General features: G+C 26.2%; 2 protein-coding genes across 2 annotated transcripts; one reads left to right on the top strand and one right to left on the bottom strand.

The window, feature by feature from the left end:
- Positions 1-93: 93 nt before the first annotated feature.
- On the bottom strand, positions 94-7,686 carry LOC132924244 (protein ERGIC-53). Its single transcript, XM_060988434.1, is given in 12 exon segments — positions 94-366; positions 1,847-2,113; positions 2,506-2,602; positions 2,667-2,917; positions 3,119-3,275; positions 3,362-3,485; positions 4,445-4,544; positions 4,605-4,723; positions 4,725-4,778; positions 4,850-4,947; positions 6,271-6,327; positions 7,044-7,686. Coding segments are annotated over 12 exon segments (1,539 nt in total). The 5' UTR covers positions 7,222-7,686; the 3' UTR covers positions 94-329.
- Positions 7,687-21,217: 13,531 nt separating this feature from the next.
- LOC132927837 (uncharacterized) lies at positions 21,218-27,749 on the top strand. Its single transcript, XM_060992429.1, has 12 exons — positions 21,218-21,398; positions 21,491-21,675; positions 22,821-23,053; positions 23,115-23,313; positions 23,371-23,547; positions 23,608-23,870; positions 23,926-24,137; positions 24,258-24,329; positions 24,393-24,573; positions 24,650-24,925; positions 24,988-25,175; positions 25,929-27,749. Exons 3-12 carry the CDS (start codon positions 22,841-22,843, stop codon positions 26,059-26,061), a joined length of 1,914 nt encoding a protein of 637 aa, XP_060848412.1. The 5' UTR covers positions 21,218-21,398; positions 21,491-21,675; positions 22,821-22,840; the 3' UTR covers positions 26,062-27,749.
- The last annotated feature ends 114 nt before the right edge of the window (positions 27,750-27,863 follow it).

Raw genomic sequence — 27,863 nt, forward strand, 5'->3', positions numbered from 1 at the left:
TTATTTTGAATTGGATAATTATTCAAATTTATTTCATAATTTTAATTTTATAAATCACAACACTTTCTTATTGTAATGAAAAATAAAACAATCTTAAAAAAAATTATCTTAATTTAATAATAAGTCATTAATTACACAGTAAAAAAAAAAAAAATTATTTTGGTAGATTTATAGTGCAGATTTATCACCTGTACCAAAAACATACATTTATACTATTATCTTATTCATAAGAGGTATCAATTATATTTTAACACAATTGTAATAATTAATGAAATCTCCTAATTATATACATAGTATTATTTATTTAGTTCTGCTCTTATTTCCAAGGTTCAATAGAATTTCTTAGCTTGTGATTCTTTACTGTTCCTGTAACAAAAAAAAAAAAACAATTATTCAGCTAATACACACACAGCTGCACAAGATATCAGATTCTTTATATTAACACTAAAATTACGTGAACAGTAATCGGAAAAGGTAATATAGTTCAATTTTATGTTATAAAGAAATGTTTTCGTGCAACTATATGATTAAAATTCAGATTTGTGTAGTTACATATCTAAATTCTAGACACGATTTAAACAGTAAAATGTGTAGGAATTTGTAATATCAGACATTTAGCTGAGGCTACTTTTACATTTTAGAGATCATGAAACTTAATTAAAAGCAAATGATATTTGTAATTTGTATAAAGTAATTTTAATCTCTCTCTGAATCTTGAGTAATAACTTTAAATTAGGAACGCAATGTTTTATTAACCAGACGTCGACAAATCGTATTTGTTCTATGCGGCAGGCGTCGACAACCTGTATTACTTTCTGATCTCTCCCAATAATACCAGCATACAAGCTATTTGTGCTTGCGTCTCTGTACAGATAAACGGTTGTAATTGTTTAATTCGCGGTGGTTTGAGATTCCAGGTATTTTTATATTTTTATTATACTTATTACTATTATACAAACAATTTTCCACACAGGAGAATTGTTCAGGTCAACCCATGCCGCAGTCAAAGTGTTAAACCAAGACAAACATTTTTTGTATAAAAAAAGCTAAAGCTATAAAATATGTTGCGTTTCTAAAATAAAAACTAATTTAGTGTTACAAATCAGAATGAGTCATCAACAATTCATCAAGTGTAAACAAAAATTGTCATGAGAGAACGAGAAAATAATGTATTATTTACGTATTTTTTTTTTTATATATATTAAAATTTTATGTATTCATAAATAATTTGTCATCGCCAAACCAAATAGTTATGGCAGTAAATAAAGTAATCAACTTGTTTATTTTATCATTTATCAAAACTATATATTTTTTACTATAAAATAGTGTTTAATCTTTATTAAGATTAATGTTATTTGTGATATAATATTTAACAAGACCTTAGGAAATACATTGTACATTTGTACAAGTTCCGCTAGAATCATAAGTCTGTTACCTAACCTTAGGACTGAGAATATATCGTGTTATATTAATAAAATGGGTAACTTTCATTTCAATAGGCCAACATTTGACATAAGAGGACATCTACTAGCTTAGCAGTTCCCTAAGTCTCTTGCTTCATCATGCATCTTCAAATATCAACAATTATAATCACGCTTCCCTTAAATAAATGAAACAACCTTTTTTCATATATGTATAGTACTATAATTATAGTATAGTCCTAGTGTATACATTATCAATATTTACCATGCACTTCTCCAGTTAAGTGCTTGTGTCTCCAAAGGGAGGCATGTTTCACAGTTTAAGAACAACTGTTACTAATTAATTCAAATGACGATTAATCCCTCAAACCTCCTAAGGGACATACCACCGATTTAAAATATCTATTAACGTTGTCTTAACTTACTTATAGACAGCGTAGAGAATAAATAACAATGTTTGACCCACTGCAGCAACCAAAACAATTGTATTGGTTGCACATGTAGGACATGATAATTGTTGTGAATATCCAGCCTTCTGTGAAGATTCTCGTTTGATTGTATTCAATGAGTCCCTGATTTCATGTATAATTGATGCCTGGTCATAGCCTAATGGTTGAACTTGAGCTGTTGGTTGGTGAGCTTGGTTTTTAATTATGTTTTCAGTCTTTGAATGTACTTCTGCCACTAAGCTCCTATAAAAAGTATGAATTAAGTATTTTATGCATGTAAAATTAAAATAATTTGAATGGAAAATATTGAAATATCACTAACGCATAATCAAAATACTCTAAGAGACATTCATAAATAAAGTATAGATCTATTAAATACACACAATATAGAATACAAAATTAATTTTTGAGATATGATTAAAGTGTGTCTTGAGAGTATAGCTCAGATAAATAAATTTGTTATCATAGCTTATTAAACTAACTCGTGCAGCTGATAAAACAATTTACCAATTACTTTAAAATTATCAGAAAATAACATTTTTTCTTTTTTCTTGATAATGAAAAAAAAATAAGTTTTAATAAGTAACTAAAGTTTTAACTAATATATAATTTTGCTAAATAGTTGAAAATAATACCTGACTTCTCTCACAGAGTTGATAATACCATTTTGGTTGTTTATCAATACATCAACCTCTTGTCTTCCCATTCCTGCATTTGCTTGTGGTATTTGTACTATATTATAAATATATAGAAAATATCAATATATTTATATAAATAGCTATTAAAAAGTTATTACCAGGTTGTCCCTGTGCACCACCCAATGATCCAAGAACTGCCATAGTAGATTGAACATTTGATAGCAAACTGAGTGTTCGTTCCTGACGACCAACTACTTCATCAAGTTTTTGGCTTAATACTTTTACAGAATCTACAATCTGACTTTGACCAGAGAATATCTGATTTAATTCTCTTTGACTATCTGTTTCATACCAATCTTCAAACTCGTTATCTTCTCTTGTTTTAGTTTCTGGATGTTGCTTATGATAACTACATAATACAACAAAGTAATAAATAAAAATAAAACATACTATTAATGTTACTACTGTCTTCACAAGGTAGTTTAAAATAAAAATTTCAACTTAATGAAAAATATGTGTTATAAACATAACTATTTATAGATAATTTCTATGATTAAGATATCAAGGTTTGATTTATTGAGAGTGAATTTGTATTTATTAATTATCTTACTCTTCTTTTTCTTGGTCTAATTTCCGTTGGTAATCTGCATATTCTTTAGTTAGTTTATTTTCTTCATCTGATGTCTGCTGAGACGTACCAGCTGATTTGAATGTTGTTCCCGGTGGGTAAATACTATATGTCAAAAAATGATGAACATCGTGATCATCTGAAATATAAAATTGTTTTTAATAACAATGTTTTAGCTTATTTTAATATATTAAAGAATATTCTCTAAAAAAATCACTACACAACCTGCAAGACCACCAGTAGCAGCAGATACACCAAAATGACCATTCTTAGGTAGAAAAACATTTTCACTTCTGAAGCAAATTTCAAAGTCTTTTTCGTTATTAGTATTGCCACTATGGAAAAATATCTAAACAAATAAAAACAATAATTTATTATTAATTATTTTAATGTTTAGATATAAATTAGTATATAATAATATTAATAGTTTATAAACTGAAAACTAGCAAATTAATTTAATATTTAGTTTAAATATATATATTGTATAAATGTATTATGTAATAATAACACTAGTCAGTGATATAAATTTAAGTTCAAGTATTGTTTTCATTTTATTTTTTATTTGAGTTTTTTTATTCTAATTAGAAGGTACCTAAATTGAGTTTAATATTTCCTATTTTTGAAGTAGTGAATAAAATTCTAACAGCCCGGTCATTTTGATTGTGAAGCATGTGTTTAAGGGTTAAAAAATTAAAATTTTGAAATTTTTGCTAATTGTAAACGGTTATAATGAATGTTATACTGGGAATAATGGAAAAAACTCAGTGTATTGCCCTCCGAAATATTGTTATCTTTTAATGTTATAATAGGTATATTTTACTCTAGTACCAAAATTGAGCGAGTTCTACTCAAACTGCGTAAACACATTTTGTCTATATTGAACGTAAGACGGAGACAACACATGCGGGTATGACGTCCACTTAATAACTTTTTCCTTTTACAAATTTCGGCAAAGGATGGTAAAAATTTTTTTAATTTCTCCATTGTGATAATAATAAGACGTTTTCCATACTTGTATTATCTCCATCTTTCTAATGTGTAGCATAGCTAATTTTACATTCAAAAGAATCTATTTTATTCTTTTATTTCTAATATTATAATGAATTAATTTATTATTAAAATTTAAAGATAAAAATATTCGATATTAAAGTATTTAAAAAGTCAATTCACTCCAATATTAAAAATAATTGATTATAATGGTCTTTTTGTAACATACAATTTACCACATTATGACTTTATGAGTTAGAATTACTCAGTCAATACATATGGGGACAAAGCTCTCTTACGTATTTGACAAATAATACATACCGTTAATGTGTTCATATAATATTCAATTTTGGCTCTTGTTGCAAAAGGTTTATTTCTAAAATCTCTCAAACATCCAGATAATTGTTGAGTAGAACCATCACTGAAAAGACAAAACATAGTAAATAAATAATTTATTTAGTAAATTAATCGGTTAATTTACTTTGAATGATCAAAAACTTGTGTTCCATCATTTACTACACCCATAATATATGGATTGTTGTGTTTTCCATCATTGTCAAAAGAATCAAAAAATACTCCTAATCCAACCCATTTGTCGGAAGCTACCAAATACTGGACCATTATAGTCACCTTTAGAAGTTGTGTACCAAAATGCCTGTTTAAAAAGTCATGTTTTAATATTAAAATAAAAGCTACGATAAAAATAATATATAGTAATATATGTACCAGGCCATCAGCACCAATTCTACCTCTTCCACTGACTCTAAAATTAATTTCAACTGTCCACCAATCAAACTTTGTTTGACTTTTTGTCCAAATTGCACCTGCAAAAAAAATTCCATTTTTAAATCTACTACCTAATACAAAGCGATAATAATGAAACAGGTGTGTTAGAGACTTAATTGTAGAAATCTATAATATTTTATAATTTATGTATTCAGATAAAAAAATATATCTTCAAAAAGTAGTTTTAATCATTAATTATAGGATGAAAACATTAAATTAAATGTTCATTAAAAAAAGAACTGATTGCTACAACTTTTAACTTACTTATTTATTATATTATTATAAAATGCATTTAAATAGTATACACAGCTTTATTACTGTTTATAGCATCATTGTTGCCAAGTATAAACTATATAAATATAATAAAATGTAAAATGTTTTCTTAGGATTATAATACCTAGTTATTTGAATATAATTTATTAATGAATAATACTATAAAACTGTCTTACTGTTATGAATACTTATTATATACTATCGCATATTTAATAAACAATAATATTATAATATTATACATTTAATGGAACCAAATAAAATTTATATCATAATTATTAGGGCTAGGGACATAGGGATTTACATGTTTTTCAATAATCATTCAAAACCTAGCTAAGTAATACAGAAATTTGTTTCATAGTACTATAAGTTTAGAGTTATAATTTTTATTTGCATATTCAGCTATTTCCTTATAAGAGCATATTTTGTTCTGTATTTTAGGTATATAATATATATATATATCATGTATTTTATTTAAAAAAAAATTGTAAACAATACGTAATAGAGAGAGTAGTATTTATACAATATACAATATTTAATATGAATTTTCTAGAAGTTGAAAAATATAGAAATAATTCAAAATAAATTATTAAATAATCTATCTACAGTGTTTTTTAATTAATTGTATATTATAGAAAACATACAATCAGTTGATAAGGAATACACTGAATATGGTTAGTTGATGTCAATTCTTCTGTTGGTATTGTATGTATTTTTGTCTTCCGTTAATACAGTTTATATAATATTCTACACTAGATACAGTTTTTATTTTGTGAAATCTAAATTAAAAATGTCCTTTATAATTATAAATAAATTTGAAACTTTGTTTTTTAATGAAAAATAAAATATTTTTAAGAGCATATAATATATCATATTTATATATCTTGAATAATTTTGAGCTATAATAGTTATACTAAAAGCTAATAAAAAAAAAAAAAAAATATATATATAATATAATATATATCATATTATAATAACTTTTAGGTGCATAAATGCATGTGCATATTTTAAGGTTTTTTAGAGTATGAAAATACTTTTTTACTATGAAAATAAAAATATATAATAACATAATAGATTAAATAAGTACAAACCTTTTTGACTTTTTAAAGACGGAGCAATTCGGACATTATCTGCACTGGCAATAGCATCTATAATATAAAACAAAAACAAAAAAATAAACAATACTTTTAGTGTAAGGCAACGTTCTAACTCATAATAAGTTATTAACAAAGATTACATCAAATGCGTAAGGATAGACTGTATATGAGTGATTTAAAACTGATTCAAACTTTTCTCATCTTAAATAAAGCATTTAGAAATAAAGCACTCTTTTTGATACTTATAATATTTTTGTTGAAACAATAATTTTTATATTTATGAATGTTTCCTTTAATAAGTGTTTGAATGTGTATCAGATTTATTAAAAGGATACCTCATATTAATAATATGTATTAGTAAGTATGAACTAAGTGTACTTTTTTGTAAAAAAAAAAAATGGTGTTTTAAAATTATTGTTATTTTTTACAATCACTTCAAAATGAGTAAGCTTTAAAAGCTTTTTATTTGGTATGTTTTTTGCTGCAAAAAATTTTAAGTGCAAATCGTTAATTTTCGAGCAAATTTCAACAGCTCCTCGAGTGCAAGCATACTGTACAGTTATTACCGGCTATCGGTAGGGCATAAAGTTTACAAAGCTGTTTCTAGGATTCGTTACCAAACATAGCGTGATCGGACGTACCTATGTGAATCGTTCAGTGAGGGGAATAATCAATTAATCGATATAGAAACCTATAATAATGTACACATAAAGAAAAACATTAAACATAAACGAGGAAGGTAACACGGTAAAACGTTTTTCACTCACTTCCGCCGTACTCCCAGAACGGCACGGATCCGTCCTTTTGTGCCAGATACGGAGGTTTGAAACTGTACTTGTACTCGAACCGGGACACGACCTGGTTGCAGCTGCCGACGTGGGCATGGCCCGACAACAAGACCAACACGGCGGACACCACCACCAACGGCAGACGAAACTGCGACATGTTCTCGAACAGCTGGCGGCCGGACGACAAGCCTGTGGTACGCGCTCACGACCCGGGACTACTACCTACGGACACGGCTGTCGACGATTATCTGCACGAGTGCCGCTCAAACTCGCGGTTCGAAGGAATTCTTGTTGGCGCGGATCGATCACAACGACGGTGTCATCGGAAAAAAAAACTGTGTCGTTGGCATAATAACGTCGTCGTCGTTATTATTGTTATTATTACCGGTTTCGGCGGTCCGACGGTTACACGTTGGAGGTTTCGCGGATACTATTATTATTACTATTATTGTTGTCGTTACGACATAACAATGTGGAGAATATCAATCTCAAAACGGCTACGATATTATTAAATACCGGACAACACACGTAGACGATTGTTGGGACCAGTGGTGGTCGGCGCCGGTCGCGGAAACGTACTACGTACCCGTGTGGCGTGTGATATCAACACAAGTATGTGGCGACGTTATCACGACGACCGCTTCTGCCACATCGGCAAGTCGTCGCCGTCGCGCTCCGTGCACCTTACCGACGGCTGGCTGATAATAACTTGACGTACGTGTCCGATCCGAATTCACGGACGCCTCCAACGAGGCGCCATCCTCTCGGTCGACCGGCAACGTCTGCAGCTGTCCGGCTCGCGCGCGCCAATCCGTCGAGACGTTCAAAATGTTCAAATCGAATAATATCTCGACGGTTGTGGTCTTATATGTTTGGATGTTTCGCATTCGATTACGAAATACACTTTTATTACAGTTTAAGTGCAAACTATAATATATATATATATATTATTGTGTTGTCGTAAAATCGAAATCCTAACCTGATGGAGGGGGGGGAGGCGAGTCCAGTCCAAAACATCATAAAAGTTATACAACGAGAAATTTCCGTTCAGATCGCTTTATATGCCATATATTATATATATACAACACATAGGTACATGTACATGATATATTTTTTGTCAAAATATTCATAAAAGTACCCATAAGAAGGGCATAGCTTATAAATATCTTTATATATACTTATGCGAATATAATACGCATTTATAACAATATAGATTAATATCATACATAAATAAAAACATTTTTGCATATTTTGGCTTTTGAAACATTTCAGAATATTTTAGCTTATAGAAGGTACACGTAAAAGATTATTTTAGCATATTGCATTTTCCGCTGTATTTGGGTTGTAAGATTAGAGAATATTTTCAAGCTTTAGACATTGTTATTCGAGAATATGTATAAAATAGACATGGGCGTGTCTAGACCTCATTCGCAGGTCGTGCACAACAGTGGCATATCCAAGAGGATGGGATTACTGCACTAGAATTATCAATTTGTATAGTCTTATAAACAAGTCCACATGATGAAAATTAAAAAAAAATTATATGAAATCAGAAACTGAAAAAAATTAAAGTTAGAATATTATGCATTTATGCACTACAATTTATAATGTAAGTTAGATCAAATTTCGCAGGTCATATCTGTGCAGGACAGGCAAAACCCGTAAACACGCCTACCTATGTGTATTGTATATAGAAGTATTTGGCATACAAGCCATTGTTATATAGTATATACTATAATACACTATAATATATTGATGCGGTTTATATTTTACTGATAAATAAATAATAATAATTTACTATTACATAGTATCGCTGTTAGTTGTTACTCTAAAATTTCCTGTGATAATTTAATTACTATCTAAAGTTATCGACATGAGAGCCAAGGCCAACCATACAATTGTACAAATATACCAATTGTGTCATAATGAAAAATAACACACACACGTCATTACACAATCAATACATTAATCGACTCGCTCAGAATATAAAATAAAGTTTTTTAATAAAGAAAACAAATTCTTTTGAATTACTGAATATTTATTGCCTTATTGGTTTAGTTAATTATAAACTGGTTCAAGAGTTCCAATTTTGTGTTGTTAGCTCAAGTATTAAAATGAATTGACCTGTAAGTCAAACTTTAAGCTAAACACATTATCTGTGCTTAAGAGTTGACTATTCTTGATATTTCATGCACAGACAATATGTTCCTACCTTTAATTTTAATTTACTCTAATATTGAGCTAACAACACAAAACTGGAATTTCTGGACAAATAATTATTATATTAATTAAGTCAATATAGCCATATTAAGACTGTTAAGTGTTAATAAACCCAAAAAAATACAACATATTGTGTGATGACATAGGTACTTTTAAGTACTCAGTATTTGAAATACTATTAAGGGGCCGCACCAGCATTTGTTTTCCTTAATGTTTGATAGTATTTTTTTATATTATTTTAAAGCTGAATTATTCTAAAAAATATATTTTAGATTCTTAGGCGATAGATAAATGTATAGATTTAATTTTATAATGATCTGTGTGTTTTTTTCTACCTGTCATCATTCTTTGGAGCAGTACATAAATGAACTTCAATTTTCAATTTCGGGACAAATTTTCTGTTAATAAAACTATTTTATGTCTGAATCTTTTAAGTTTTTTTATAATTACTACTAATAATGAATGTAAGTATTTATATATGTATCTCGTACATTTTAAAGTAATAGATATAAGTTCATTTTTCTTTTTTGTTATTAATTATTATTTTTATGTATTTGTTAAATTATTATAAATTAATTATTTTATTACTGTTATTTTCTTAATTTAAGTTGGTAATAAAGTAATAATATACTAATAAAAAAGTATCAGAGTATACGAAAACCGATACGCTAAATGCAAATACTGAAATACACCAAACTATTGATTGGTAATATATAAATTATACCTATTTATATTAGTAGTACGATATACGCTGAACTATTTTTAACAAAAACATCACATAAAAATATACTATTCTATAAACTATATTATTAATTATTATAATATTATATTATTGTTAATAAAACTTTATAAATAGTTATAGCAACAGCTACAACCATCGTACCTTGCAAAAACGGGCAAAACGGCGTAAATTCGTGATAGGTAACACTAATAGAAATAGCTTAAAATTAGTCTAAATATATTAACATTTTCATTGTGCCGGTATAGAAAATAATAATACACAAAATGATATATTTTTCGAATTAAATAATAACAATAATTTTAACATAATAACTAAAATTGTTTGAAGAAAAATGTCTAATAAATTCTGTCAAATTATTATAATTAATATAACTAAAAAATTTAAAAAAATTAATAAATATTTATAAATTTAATTTTTAGTTTTATGATTTAATTTTTTATCATATACAATACACCTATTATTGCCATTATTGCAAATGCATCACTTACTAATTAGGCGTACTATGCTGTGTAACTAATATGTTGTTTCAGTTGTTTATAACTGTGATTGTTATTTGTATTCATAACATCTTTATGCTATGTTATTATAATATTATTGATTCATTGTCTTGCTGCCAACGGACAAGTTGGTTAATTATTTATTTACAAATCATTTCACTGTATGTACGTTTTTATTTGTATTTTTATTGTCTAACAAACGTCTTTCAGAAACAAAATAATTAATGATTTTTATTGAATAATCTTATATCACTACAAATTAATGTGTACTATAATACAAGCATTATTATTATACTAATTATTTTTACTTGTAAGTTGTAACGATCAAGCAAAAACTGTTGTCTGTTGACCATAAGAATTGCTAAACATGTTTTACAGCATTTTATTTGTTTATTTTTAATTAAATTTGTCAATTCAAAACAGCAGCATTGGTTTTATCTGTCCATCTCCCACATAATATAGGCACAAAGATACTCCGTATTTCTACGATTATAACTCTCTGGTTCAGTTTAGGGCAAAAGCGCCTATTATATATTTTATAAAGAAGAGTATTTCCTGTGCATTGGCCGGATAGATTTTTAATATTTACAACTTTGAATAAATTATTAATAATGGTTAAAAATAATCGAAATTATTTTAAATTAAAACATGCTATTATATTTATAAAAAATGTAAATATTAAAAATCTATCCGGTCAATGCACATGAAATATTCTGCTTTATAAAATTTATAATATTTGTCTTTGCCCTAAACTGAACCAGCGAATTGTAATCGTGGAAATACGGAGTATATTTGTTCCTATATTATGTGGGAGATAGACAGAAAATACAAATGTTGATGTATCACTGAAGCGGCCCCTTAATAATTATCTCCAAGGCTGTGAATTTAATGAGAGTAGATGTGGATTCTCCTTTAAATTTACTATGATTTAACTGACGTACATTTTTCATATTCTATATCAATGTATTTAAATTTAAATTATGAATATGATCTATTTTTACTCTTTTTGTTAGTAAATTTCTAAGTAAAAAAAAAAAATCAGAAAAATGAAATTGTCAAAGCATAGATAATTTAGTGACGAATTTAAATCTGCTTTCATAATTAATATCAGAACATTATATTGGGCGTAGTGATTGAAGTCATGAGTTATGTTTTCGACCAAAAATGAATCACGCTCCAGCCCCCTTAAAAACTATTAAATATGCATTCATATATGCACTAAAACTTGACAAAATATGCTCTACACATTCATAAAATATGCTCTCATTTTTCAAAAATATGCAAAAAAACTATTAAAATTTAACTTGTAGGTATTCTAATTTTTATTAATTTTAATAAATAATTTAAATATTAGTAATATTACAAATTAAAAATGTACGAGATACATATATAAATACTTACATTCATTATTAGTAGTAATTATAAAAAAACTTAAAAGATTCAGACATCAAATAGTTTTATTAACAGAAAATTTGTCCCGAAATTGAAAATTGAAGTTCATTTTTATACTGCTCTAAAAAATGATGACAGAATAGTCAACTCTTAAGTACAGATAATGTGTTTAGCTTAAAGTTTGACTTACAGGTCAATTCATTTTAATACTTGAGCTAAAAGTTACAAAATAGAAATTTTGCGACTGTTCACGCCGCGACGTTTTTGTGGATTCAAATCGTTATACCGCTTGGGTGTGATATCGAATCTATCTCATTAATATTTTATATTTTTATGTTGAAGCTAGCTTAATTATCCATCTACTTATTACAACTGAGTTACATTTTTATCATTTTCCTATTTAACAAAAATTCTGAAAGTTTTAAAAATTCAGACTTTTTTCATTTCAATTACCATATTTACTTGATTAAAAATCAAGAAAGTAAAAATGTGCCTGGTATTTTTGATTCAGTTGCTGTAACTAAGTAAAACTTACGAAGAATCTTGCTGTATTACATTTTAAAGCTTTTTATCGAACAAATCAAAAATGTCATGTAATTAACTATAAAATAGCATAAAAGTAATCTAAATGTTGTGTATTTGTGTATAATATGAAATATAACAATATCCCAGTATACTTAAGAGTTTAACCAAATACCAACCAAAAGTCCGAAAATATTTTTGAATTAGGTATACCTAATTATAACCTAGTTATAACAAATAACAAAAAAACTATAATTTATACCTATACTTTAAAGTTTTAACAAAACTTTTACTTTAAATATCGATAAAAAAAATATATATTTATTAATTTTTTGATCCCAATATATGAATTACTTATGAGGAGCATTGTATTACATTTTTAAGACTTGGCTATAAAAATTTTACATTTATTTTCACAAAATTTAACTACAAATATTTTGTACATTTTCTAAAATTTTAACTTCAGGCGTTCACAAAAAGTTTTTGTGGGATTAAGCTCAATTTTTTTTTAAATTCCTTATTATGAAATTTATATAAAAGTTTCAACTATTTGAAAAACAGAAAAATCTATTGTATCTGTGTAGAAAAATGTATTATATTAACATAATTATTAACAAATTTGAAAATTATAAAAAAAAAAATAATTAAAAAGGGGGAAAGTAAAATTATAATGGTATTATATTATTATAATAAATAATTTTTAATTATATTTACCCGTAAATTAACGATTTCTTAACAAATGTAGTCTTTCTTATTTTATTAATATTCAAAAACGAATCACTGTATTATGTACTTCGCATGGCTACGTCACATGCATTGCGTTCGCACGCAAACGTCAGTTCGTAGTATAATTGTGATCACAAAAAAATGTTTATTTTTCACTCCAAAATACGATTCCAATAAATTCTAACGGTACGTTGCAACGATTTCTTTAATTTGCATTCTTTTTTCCACAACATGTACGAAAGATCGATCGAGACACGTTTTTAAAATTGTATTTGGTTAATTATTTATGTTTATTAATTTATTTACATTTATGTTTATAGATTTGCAAATTTTTGCATTATTTATTGCAATTCAGATTAAAAAAAAAAAAAAAAAAAAAAAATGTGGCTCGATCGTAGACTTTGTACAATGTACATATTAGTATATATTACGAAGAATCCGAATATTTTTTCAGAATGAAAATTGTGATAATTATCGATACGTATCGTTGGAATTAGAATTAGTAGTTTTTGATAGAAAAACATATGGATGTGGTGGCGAAGCCCTATAAAAAAATTCCTTTTACAATTTGTAATACGTCAAAAATTAAGAAAATTTTTATTCATTTACATTATAAGCAAGTGAAACCGAGTCGTATATTATATTTTACTTATACCTACAATAAGTTACTTTAATCGATTAAGTTGTTGTCATTTTAACGAAAATATCGGTTTTAAACACTTCAAAGTCCAATAAGTTATCGAGATTATGGATTATTATTATTATTACATTTTAAATTCAACTTTTTGCATATTTCCATTTCTAGTTATCAACGAAATTATTTACAGTCATTCATAATAACGTGGGTGATATGCTTTGTGAGCAGTAATCATATTATATAATACGATCTTGAAGAATCGTCCTCCTTGGGAACTTTTCCTAGTAATGTTTGATTTCTGTTTTTATGGTATTGAACAACACGCGTAGTGTATCAAATATCGTCTACACCAGCGGCTCAAACTGTGGTACGCGAAAGACTACATGGTAGTATGCGGAGGTTCGTTTTTTGATAATAAACCCATTTAATTATTTAATTCATATCTTATTTTAAAAAACTAATAAAAAAATAAATAATTATTCTGTAGTTGTAGTATTTCACGGCCTTATTATTTAAAAAAAAATGTATTTAACTGTACAATTTGGATTTTTGTTCGTTCTATTTTTAGTCATTAGTGGTACGCGACTAATTGATAATATATACCTAAGTGGTAAGTAAAAAAAAAGTTTGAGAACCGCTGGTCTACACATTATGAGGAACTTACTCCCACACATTATACAGGTTCTCGTGAACTAGGTTACATTTTTTTCTTTAAACACACGATTCGTCAAAATCTGTATCTAAAAAATGTTTACTACTGCAAATTCTCGCGTTTTGACCAGGTATAAATGATTTTCTTTTATACAAAAATCCAACCAAGTACTAAACCTTTTTAGTGAATTTTCCTTGTTGGGAAAACGATGGCCAAATTTTGATTCACTGCCAGGGACGATCTCAGAAAAAATCGTATATGTACCTTTTTCACTCTTACGATTTCGTACGTTACACTTAATTGGTAGGTAGGTAATTTAAATTCTGCAAAAAATAATTTAAATTACTTACAATTTTTTTTTCAATTTTTTCAAATCAAACTAAGCTCAATAACTTATAGAATTTAAGTTATTATTTTTTTTTTACCATATAAACATACTTCGACTACAAATGTAATTAATAATTTTATGAATGCTACCTATAAAATATTATAAAAAGCCTAGTGAATATGCAAAAGATTCACAATAATATATTCACAATTTCACATTATTATACAGAAAACAGATTGATAATGAGAAAAAAGTCGAGTCAAAGCACTCGAAGCTTATTTTAGGCTGTATATTTTTCGTAGCAGACAACATTACATAGATAATATTGTGTTATCTGGATTTACCATTACGATAACGCGTAGTTTTCTATAATAATAACTACACCATTAATAAAATAAAATAAACTATTTTAAAAACGTTACAATAATATTTCCAATAGGCAAAGTAGTAATTAAAATAATTACAAAAGCATGATTCATATAGTGTACTAAAATGGGCAATCATAACTTTAATAATAGATAAAAGTTAATAATGTGTGGTAACTAATAACGTTAAAAGTTTGCACAGAAAATGCGATAAAATATTTCGTTGTACACTGTGGATTGTGATATTCGCTCGATAAACTCGACATAAGTAATGCCTTTATTGACTGTAAAATATTATCTATGAATCTATGATGCTTAAAATTTGCCTTTTATAAAATAAATTATCAAAACATTCAAAACCATTTTTTTTTAATTAGACATACGTTCTCATGCATACGAAATAGAAATTCTAAAATAAATTAACAATTATATTATTTATATTTTTATAAGAGTATCGCATTCCTCGCGATCAAAATTGTATGGTTTCACGGGATAAAGATAATATGCGCCATACGGTATATCATATACCTATTACCTAAGGGTTTTTATAGGTACCAAAATTGAATTTCATTCATGGAATCCTATATAGTATATATACATATTATATAATATTATAATTATTATTATGGACTATGGTCTTTCTTACGTGGGTAGTTAATAAATTATTCTAAAATAATAATTAGATAATATTTTAAGTATTTAAAAATCATAAAAAAACATTGACCTTTTTTAATATCTAGAAATGATTCCAATTTTACTGTTATAAAGACATATTTTAGACACCTCCCCCCCACCGGAAAATCATTCAAAATACACCACTGCATTGAGATATATTTTTTTAAATGTAAAATATATTATTTACAATACTGTCATTTATGGATCGCACAAAGTATATATTACCTTATTGAAAATCCAATACTATTTTGATTTGATCCTCTTGCCTTTTCATAAATTAGTTGGACTCAAAAATGGATAAATTTTAGACAAGATCTGTGGCTCTTATAAAATTTCATTTTCTAAACAAGTTATTATTTTAATCTTTGGTTATCAAGAATGTTATAATTTAAATCAAATTTATTGCTTCTACCAAACTTTTTAGTATAAATGTTTAACGTTCATAATTCAACTGGTCTATAAATAGATTAAAAATATATTGTGTGGTTTTGTCTATCGACCGCTTTGGAGTTGAAAGTCAGAAGTATGTGATTTTCGGATGTAACCAAATACTATTCTCCCGGCTCATATCGCAATATTATTACATTTGTTGACGAAATAGCCAATAGGGTATAATCCATCTAATCGAATTAATATTTTTTTTCTCCTTCCAACAGAAAATTTGACCGGTTTTTTTAAATTTTCTCAAATGTATACGGCTTAACCTAACTGTCCTAACTTGAAATGTCTGTAATATGTTTAATCGTTTAATGGTATAGGTCCTAAATAGGTATTTATATTTTACGGTACCTACTACCATTAGCTATGGTGATAAGAAAATAAACAATATGTTCATTTTGTTTTTTATTTTTTTATACACCGTTACTATTCAACTATTATTTCATATAATGTACATTTTGTTCACTCAAATAGTCAAATAACAGCACATAATATATTAAGAAAAATAATGAAAAGCTCTATAAAAATAACTTTTAGCGATACAAACTCATTTTACTCTATATTACACCAAGTTTTATTAAAATAAAAGCATAACAAAATGTTCAATGAAATAATATTTCATGTTTCAAATTATATTAATACTTCTATAGTCTATAATATTAATCATAGAAAATATAAATTTAAAATAATTTTTTCACTTTTGCTATTTTTCCGGGATGACAAAAATGTATTCTTTTTATATATAAATTGAAATAAAAGTGCTTATGGTTATTCATTTTAGAGTTGCACTGAAAAAAAAAACAAAATTTATTTTGTCGAAAACTGGCTGCGTAAAAATTAATTCCTGTTTTTCATTCTTAATTTTTGTGGTCTCTAAGTCCAGCTTTTCCTATCATTAGGTAGGTATGTGAGGGATAATAATTTATTAAAATAATACATTAAGCAATATTCTTTACACTGCCTTTAGTATTTGTATTATTAATTACACGATTAACTGAATACTTTTCGTTATGTAAGTTATAAGTGTATATATATATATAGGTAATGGTTATATTTACTGGGTAAATAACAATATAATCAAGGCGCATTTAATAATAAATAATAATAATTACACCTTACTGAATATAAGGTTCATAAATTCCATCTATTTGGTGGTTATAATATCACACACATTACATTTTTTATATAATTAAATTTCTGACTTCCCACTACCGGACTACCGTAGTACCTATATATAGATATCAATGATATCATAGTATTTAGTATTATTATAGCTAATTTATAGGTCTATAGCGCCATTAACTTGTTACACTGCCAACCAGGAGCGGCTTTAGTTCGTTGACTGGGGGAAGCAATATTTTTTTATACGTATATATTTAAATTATAATAAAATTAGTCGGCGAGTATATAATTTTAATACATAATTTCGTTATTAGATGATAATTAATTTGGATCAAAATATTATTACATTATAATTAATAATATACAAATTATACAAAATTAAATCAATTAAACAATTTGACAAAATAAAAAATAAGATGTCTATGCCCCCTAAAAGCCACCTCTGCAGCTGCCAACAATGTATTCCAATATTAATTAGACATTTTTTTCATAAAAACGACATAGCATAAATATAATTTTAAATAAAATAATTATTTAAAATAAATAATATAATTATTTATATTATTAATATTATAAGCAAGACAAAAAAAATATAAGGAAATTTTGTGTACGTTAATTTCAATAATAATTTGTCCAAAAATAAAGAAATATTTTAATTATACCGTAATGGCATACAATATACATTATAAATTATGATGTATATCATTATAGATCACATTTAATTTTACAATTATATTAGATAATAGATGATATTATTTAGATTTTTGAAAATAAATTTAATACTATAGAATTATCAATACATTAAATACCATTTCACAATAAAATACTCAAAAGGTCATTTACACAGATGCTTTGAGATGTGGCATAACCATTCGACCATATAAACTAACTAGTTTATATGGTCGAAGGCATAACCTATGCCTTGATTACGAACATCTCGTAAAGTCGTAACATAGATAATCTATAAAAACCCACACGAGTACACGACACACAAAAACGCCCTCAGGGGCTCACTCAGTTTCAACTCAATTATTGTACACTTTAAAAATTTAAGTTAATCTTATGTGTAACATTTTTGTATATTAAAATATTATTTCAATATATTCTCTTATATTTTATTTACTCCTAAAAAATCAACTAATTCGACATCCAAGAAAATAGTTCCGGAGTGTAAGTTGTACAAAAGTTAAGGTGACATTTGTATTCAACACGTATCACGCTTTGTTCTGTGAAAAATAAAACCACCGTACTAAGATACCATATAAAATAATAATATATAAATAATGAGTTAAGGATTAAAAAATCAAGCAAAATATAATAATATGTTTTTATGCAAATATAATAATTATCCCAAATTATAACTATTAATATTTTATTCTTAAATTAACTGTCCATTCACAATTATTATTATATCCATTACTTATATTTTTAACTCATTACAATAATACAATTTATATACAAGTTGATTCATTTACCATTAAACACTCATTATTTCGTCATGTATTTGACTTTTATTCAAAATATTTTGTTTCATGCTTTTCTTTAACTGTATGAAATTTTTATTTTTTTCGCCACTTTACTAGTGAAACTACTATCAACTTTTGATTTTCGAATAGCAACCTATACTTAAAATGTACTAAATTAATAGGGCTATATTTTTATCGATTTTATCTTTCAAATTATTATTTTTCGTTTTTTTTTTTTGACGAGATAATATGATGAAGAAGTGGCCGGAACAATATTAACATCCGATTCTTGATTTTTTTTCAATTGGTGGTACATTTTCTTCATTGCTATCAAAAGCTAATATTGAATCATATTATTCAATCTCATTTAACGGGGTCCAGTCACTGCCACTATCCTCCAAAAAATCATCAGAACTTGCACTTTCCATTATATTTTAAAAAAACACACTTTTTCTTTTTAAGCAGCCAGTTACGTATAACACGCGTAATAACGATCGGATAGCTCGACAGATAACGACGATCACTGAGAATAATATAGTATTCCTCCATTCCTACTTACTTAACAAATTTAAACTTTAAATCTAATAATAATATTCTTGTGTGTGTACTAAGCTTAGTGTAATAATCTACAATATTATTCGATGTCGTAGATTGTAGAACGACCCAACTATATATAATTGGTTTCAAAGTGCAATAGATAAAACGGCTTAGATATTTGAGTTTAGCCGGTGTTAACTACAAATAATTTATTGCATATAAAGGTGTAAAACGTCATAACTACGTTTCAAACAAATACTAATACGAATTTGACTTCGGACGTTTTAGCAATTCGATCAGTAAAATACGAATTTTTAGAATATGCACTCAACTCAAATTGTTCTAATTTTGAGTTGTGTCGTTCTTCATCTGGGTGTGCGATATAGGCATATAGCTTTTCAAAGTTTTATAATAGTTTTATAATACATTAATGATTAATAAACTTCTTGTTTCATATAATCATATTTAATAAACTCGTTATCGTCGTTATCGACTATCGACGCAGTGATGAGCTTTGTACCTGTAATGACTCCGTCCAACTATAGTTAGCAAATCTTAGCAAATAATAATTGTGTTCTAATCAATGGCCTCATAGCCGTAATAACCTGTAGAACAAATACTTGAAAACCTCAAACCACCCAACTTTGAGAAGTCATTCATTAACAGTTAAATGAAAAATAATAATTTCAACGTTAAAATTCATAAAAAAAATAGCTCTACTACTTTATGACATTTTAAATATAGGTTACATTTGAAAATAGAAAGTTGATAGTGATTTCACTATTAAATATAATATATAACTAATATAAGGGTGAAAAAAAACAAAAATGTAATATAATTTTAGAAAAATATGAAACTAAAAATTTAAAAAAAAATGAAATACTAAGTGTTTAATGACAAAAAGAATCACTCTGTATATAAAAAATTATATAGGTATGTAAAAAAAAGCCCTATATTATTTTATGACATTTTAAATAAAGGTTACCTTTTGAAAATCAAAAGTTGATAGTGGTTTCACTATATAAAAGGGTGAAAAAATAAAAATTTCATACAGTTTGAGAAAAGCATGACACAAAATATTTTGAAAAAAAAAATGAAAAAAAGTCAATACTTGACGGTATAATGATAAAAGAATCACTCTGTATACTTAATAAATTTAACATAATTTTTTTTTTATATTATCCTATTTATTTGTATATTTGTGGTTTGGGAACAGAGAAATTAATAATAATTGGGAGTAATATCTATGTGAAAATGATCATTTTGAATAATAAATATTACAATTTACAATACTAGGTTAGTAAGAAATCGGATGAATTTTGTTTTTGATAAAAATGTTATCGGGAAAAATAATTGGAAGAATTAGTAACGATCATGTTGTTAGCAGGTGGTGACGTGGTGTAATCTATTAAAGTATACGATTTCATGAAAGGGAAAACGACATTTTCAAAATTGCAAGTCATCATCTTCTTTCTCCCTACCCTTATGGTGCTAGTGTATTGTGTATGAATGTATTATTATACAAACATTCCAAATCAGTAACCAGCGAAGCAGTCATTATTGTCCGTATTTCATGCATAAATAATAAAGAAATTGTAAGGTCATACTTATACCTTGTACACAGAGCATTCCGTAGAGATTTTTTGTAACCACAGTGGTTAGACAGTGGTTGCAGAGTAATATTGATTACGATAAATGATAATAAATTCAATTTTGTTATTGTCAATAATGATGCAACATTATTATTTATTAAATATTTAGTTACATTATAGCATAGAACAATTATTATAATTTATAGTATTCATTATTCATAATTTATGATTTACATCTTTGTCAAAAATTATAAAAAATTAAAACATTTAAAAATATATATAATATTAAAGTTATTGGTTTTGAAATAATACACGTTTTGTGTATTTTAACCTAATTTTTATTGTATCATTTTTCTTTTTTAATTCATGAAACATTCTTATATCTAAATATTTGAAGATAACTAAATTTGTTAATTGGTCCCTGTGAGTATCCAAAATAGATATATTTTTGCTGCAATCGTTTTTATTAAAATATATACTGAATTGATTCATACTTTTATTTGTCTTATTTTCAGAGGAAATGGATGTTTTTTTTTGTGGTTTACACTAAATAAACTACTTTTAAAAACTCGCTCTACTTCTAAACAAATGTTCATACTCTCTCACTAGACTTGGACAGGCCTCCACGATCCTTTTGTTCAAGCAGTTGTGAATGTGAAGCTAAAGTGTTGGTAGTAGTAAAAAAGCATTTTAATAATCAGTAGGTATTATATTTTAAAGATGATTCATAATATAAACATTTTGAGTACACCATAATTCAGTTGTAATTTAAAATATTTTAAATTGAATTAGTCTATTTATCTATTTAAGATATAATGATTAATAATTATCATAGAGGACATAAAGTAAAGATCTTTATTTGAATAGTATTTATTTTTATTTTTTATTATGCTTTATATTTTACATCTATGATGATAGAATCAATGATATCAATATTCAATAACCAGTGCTATTTAGTAACCATTTTGGTAACAAAAGTTCTCTTCCATCACAAACGAGTACAATAACATGGCTCATCCATTTCTTTATTATCTACGACTTAATTATTTTTCTCTGGTACTTAATGCTCATGGCTATAAGTTATAAATAATAATATCTGTACCACAGTTTTTAAGACTTCATATATGTGAATGCTAGTAGTTTGACAATCATTCCTGTAAATAAGTATAAGTAATTTTTATTCTATTAATTATTAAATCTTTATTACTGAAAATAGTGATATCAAAAAGGTTGTTAGTAGGTGAAGCTAAATACCAGAAGGGAAAAAAGTACATTTTAATAATTAAAATACTTTCTTATAACCAATAAGTACCAAATTTTTCTTTTTGGATTGTGGAATAAAAGTCTCTAGCAAACATTGTATTTATTTATAATATTTAATATATTATTATAAAAAACATAGACATGCAATAATGATAGAAATCCATTTTATAAACAGATTTAGTAAGCTTATTAATTTAGATTGTATCAACTAGGATAACACAGTGTAGTTAACCTATGGTAGTCGCAATAACCGATAAGTACCAAGAATATATTTTACTTCAATGCTTGAAATTATTTAGATTAATACATAATACATAATTGTAATGAAAGTATAAAATATATCATAATTATTATGTATTTGTATACAATTCACTCGCAGTAGATTATATGTAATAGAATTTTACTTATGAATGATTTGTAATCAAAAATAATTATGTAAGTACATTGTACATGATAAAATTAAATGTTTCATAACATCTTAAAGTTACAATATCTGATTTCATATTAAGTATATTATGGTAAAATAGCATAAGGAAAATTATTATTTATCGGGTTAATATATATATAACATTGTATGTTTAGCAGTATCGTATTTTACCAAGATGACTAATTATTCATTAATTGAAATTAAATTGCGTCGATTTATATACTTGGGAGAAAAAACTTCAATTTATGTTCCTCCAACTCATCAAAAACAATTCTGGAAAAATAAAAATAGACAAGATAACAAAATTATTGGTTTAAATTTGATTGGAGATATAATTAAAAAAAATAAAACTGAAGATATTAATTCAATTGTTCCAATAATCTCAAAGGTTTGTTTCTTTCAAATATATTAAATAAGATTGGATTATAATAATTATTATTTAATTTTAGATAGCAAAAGAAAAAAAAGTTCAAAATTATGAGCATTTAATATATCTATTGGCTGTATGTGCAAAGTTTAATCGGAAAAATTGTCAAAAAATGATAACTGATGCTTATGCAATGGTTAAAACCATTTGTATGGATGGATTAACATTGTTGATGTTCTATAAATTTTGTAGTACTGCTGCTAAGCTCCTCTATGAAAACGGTAATTCTTTTTAGTATAATATAAAAATACATAATATTAATTGTGGATTTGTTTTAGGATATATACCTACAAAATCTTCTGGTATTGGTCAAGGCATTCGAAAGGTAATTCAAAATTGGTATCTCAGTAGAGAACCTCTTGAGACAATTAAAGCTATAATGAAACATAAGACTTATCGTGGTGTTAGTCATAAACAAATTATGAACACAATTCATCTCCGTTCTGATGACCCAAGTAATTAATAAATTATTGTGTTACATATTTAAATTATTCATATGTTTAAATATATTATAGGTCATGGAATTTACATCTCTTATATATTACATGGTATAGAAAGAATAAAAAAAGTATTTGAACAAAAATTGGTAATAGAAGATAATGACAGCCAGGAGCAAAAATTATCAAAAACATTACAACTATGTGTTTTCAACTATATTAAAAGAGTACATCGTATACATAATTCAACAAATAATAAATTGACAAATGATTTGAAATGGAATTTAAATGTGGGAAAAGATTATGAAATTGTAGTTTCAAAAATGCTCGAGAGTCCACAAGTTAGTTATACAATGTAAATGTAAAAAAAAATATTTTATTGTAAATTTCTTTTAGGTTTTAACTACTTTTGTTAAGCAATTATCACCGAGAACATTACTAGATAATACTTACTCCTTTTCTCAACATTGCTTATTTCAAAATTTAATGGGCAATGAAGGCTGTATAGAATTTATATTGCGTTTCAATAATTATAAAGCATTACAAGAATCTGAAATACATCCAATAGAATCATATTTAGAATATTTAAGATATGTAAGATCTGGCCCGTAAGTAATATTTAATGTAGATTTTATTGGTATAAAATATTAATACGATCGAGTGTTATATTTTAAAAAACTAATAAATAACTTTAAAAACACAAAGTAATATTGAATGTTTTATTTAAGTGTTATTTATGCTATAAAACAAAAAAAGGAGGATTCCCAAAAAAATAAGTTATTTGACACTAATGGACAAGGGTAAGTTTTAAAAAAAATATTATGATATAAAAATAAATTCAATTTAATTCATTATTATTTCAGGTGTTCTAATAATATTGGGTTAGTAACAAAAGACTATGAAAAATGGATTCAATTTACCGAAACTGAAAAAGGTCAAAGGTTATTCTGTAAAACTCACATTTATTTCATGAAGCCGATTCCAACTCCTTCATCACAACTATCACAATTTTTATCAACTGATTTAGTGAAAATGACTTTAAATGTATTTATAGAATTTTCATTTTAAATTTATTTAAAATGTAATATTGAATTATTAAAACAATCATTCATTTTTTTAGAACTTAAATCCATCAGATCGCAGGTTATTAATAGCTTATGACAGTCGAATACATTATATGAATACAGTTAATTGTTATTATATGCATGTGAAATTTCTCAAAGTTTTTGAAGCCATCACGTTGATAATACAATCAATAGTTTACCAAAATCGATTAAAAGCAAACAACAAACCTACTATATGTGCTTTAAACAGTTCACTTAAATTCAGAACAGTTTATGTTGACCATGAACAAGCATCGACAATAACGTCCTTAGAAAATCATTTGTTCGGACCGGTGAATTATTTATTTATTTTTATCAAATTATACAATAATGTTGACTTAAATTTCTTTTTCAGTCCAAAAAAAAAAAAAATAATAATGCTCGTGTTCGAAATATCAAGCCATTAAGTACTCTCAATTGGTCTAAGGATCGTAACCAAATGTATGATGTGTTTCTGTTTATGGGAACTCATAAAATGGATTTAAAAAGTATAAGAAAAGCTAAGGCAAACTATGAAGCATATTTTTCAAATTCAAAAATTAAGTATGTTTTTGTATAAGCTGATAAACTATTATTTTTTAACTACTCGCTTACCTAGATACTCCTATAAGTTTGTATATTAAACTGTGGAATACCATAACACATTTCCCAAATACTCATACCTCATAATTACATTAAATACATTTTCTTGCTTTATTAATGATCATCGAGTCCATTGTTAGAATTTTATGATTTTAATTATGTACTATGAATTTTTGGAAATTAATAGGATTAAGATATCTAAATCCACACTAAATAGAAATGTGGAATCAAAGAGTAAACATTTTTTTTTGCATAATGCATATTATTAGAAATAAGAATATTTAGTTTCTCGCAGTAAATTTTAGAATTTTGCTCAAATTTTTGTTTTTTATGTACAGTATATGTAGGGCGAAAAGCATACAAAACACCAAAAAAAATCAATCAATCTTTCTTATTTATTAGTTGACAATGAGTAAAATTAGTTTTTATGCTCTTTTCTCGTCTATTAACTTTTCGTTTCTACCTGTCAATGTATTTTCAAATTTTTAAAATCAAAAAACTAAATTTGTATTATTATACTTTGTTGTTTTGTGCATATTTATCAAATAACCGCTATAATTGCAATTTTATAACTTTTTATGTGAGGTTTTTTAAAAAATCAAGAATATTATTGCGACTTCCTAACTTATTTTCAATTATAGGTTAAAAGAATTATTACACTTAATTAGTTTAATTAATAAATTATCAATTTGTAATCAAATATTTTTTTTTTAGGATTATTGTTTGTTGTTTAAATGGAAACCATGTTGAACGAGTGAATCTTAGTCGTGATGGTTTGTTGTTTATATCTGGTTTTGATAAAAATGTTGGAAAAATTATTGAATTATTTATAAATAATAATTTTTAAATACTCATGTAAATTTTATTATACCTCTTATAGGACTCTTATAGTTAATGGACTTGAATAATTGTTCCATAGTAAGTCCAGTATTTGAATAAAAGCATTATAATTCATATGAATTTTTAAAATATCTACTTGTATGTTTGAAACTAAATATTTTTTTTTTATTAACCAGACTTCATGTATCCTAACTTTTAGTATTACAATTCTATAGTATGTACCTGTGTGTACCTTTGTACCTATATAAATTATACTTCGAACCATATAAAAATTACATAATGTAGAACTCCGATTATCCAAACGCCTATCAACCGGACGAGAAAAAAGATTAAAAGCAGCATGCACATAAGGTTAGGTATTGTATAAAATAAACAATGGGTCAAGTCGGCTATTTCTTTTTTTTCTTTTAAAATATATTATTGTAATTATAGATTATTCTTTTTCAGTTAAATATTATAATAACAATTTTTGTTTATGCACAATATATTCATACAATTATACAATTCTTGATATTTCACATTTCAATCAACCAGATATTTACTTATTCGAACCGGGCAAGACCCTGTTCGTCCAAAAATGACCCTTCGCTTTTTGCCCACGTCTCTTTTCGCCCAAATATTTTAAAACTACTTTCCCTTTTCGCCCAAGAATATTATATAGCACTTTCCGACCAAATTTTTATAATACACACTTTGGAAACACTTACTTAAAATTATTTATATCTAACATAATAATAAATTTGTTATATTTAAATTATTTATTTGTGTTAATTAGTTTTATGAAGCCATTTAGCATTACCCAGAGAGTACTACGAGGAGGCGGCTTCTATCACTCTCCAAAAATGTATTGTGTTTTTGTACATTAATATAATTTTTATATAATACAAGAGTAAGTTTTTATCAAAAGTATAAATCGTCAACATTTTGATAGTATAATATTAAATAGAATTTAAATATAGAGTTTAATATAATATTTTTGTCGAAAAACGCACTGGAACACTTCGATTCGAATGTGAACGAAACTGCACATGTTCTTAAGGCTAGTGTATAATTATTATCTTCTTATCTTTGTAAAATAATAAATAGACTACACTGAGATCAATATATCTACACGGCGGACCATTGTAGAAATTATATACTTATAGTTTCCAAATATTATAAAGATAAGATTAAGATATTAAGCGGTCGTTTGTACATATACGAGTATGTTAGACATAAATAATCAATGTCATTGAACTATTCTATTTAATACTATATTAACATTATTTTGACTTTTTATACTTTTGATAAAAACTTCCTTATATTTTTGGAGAGTAAGAGTAGCCGCCTCCTCGTGGTACCCTCTGGGTATAAATAGCTTTAAAAAACTAATTAACACAAATAAATAATTTAAATATGACAAATTTATTATTATGTTGAATACTAAGATAGTTAAATATAAATAATTTAAAGTAAGTGTGTCTTAAAGTGTGTATTATAAAAATTTGGTCGAAAAGTGCAATTAAATATTCTTGGGCGAAAAGCGAAGGGTCATTTTTGGGCGAAAAGAGTAGCCCATTCGAAACACCCTTGACATTAATTAATCTGGATTCTGGATAATCGGGGTTCTACTGCATTAGTTTTAACTTTAAAACTCTTGCTTGTTTATTGTTTTTTTTTGATTCATTAAAAATATAATATTCTTACATCAAATAATTTAGGTGTAACAAACTTTATTTTTTGTATAGTAAAGAACCATTACATCCTCATCCCTACTAGAGTACTGTCGTGTTATAGTAATTATTATGATAAGAATATAAAAAAAAAAAA

The sequence above is a fragment of the Rhopalosiphum padi genome, chromosome 3 (genome assembly GCF_020882245.1).
Source record: "Rhopalosiphum padi isolate XX-2018 chromosome 3, ASM2088224v1, whole genome shotgun sequence".
NCBI classification, from domain to species: domain Eukaryota; kingdom Metazoa; phylum Arthropoda; class Insecta; order Hemiptera; family Aphididae; genus Rhopalosiphum; species Rhopalosiphum padi.

Excerpts from the sequence above, each read along its gene's own strand:
- LOC132927837 (XM_060992429.1), top strand. The coding sequence starts at position 22,841 with ATGACTAATTATTCATTAATTGAAATTAAATTGCGTCGATTTATATAC. Across the intron at positions 23,871-23,925 it reads AAATGCTCGAGAGTCCACAA|GTTTTAACTACTTTTGTTAA; the intron begins GTTAGTTATACA and ends AATTTCTTTTAG. Across the intron at positions 24,138-24,257 it reads AGATATGTAAGATCTGGCCC|TGTTATTTATGCTATAAAAC; the intron begins GTAAGTAATATT and ends GTTTTATTTAAG.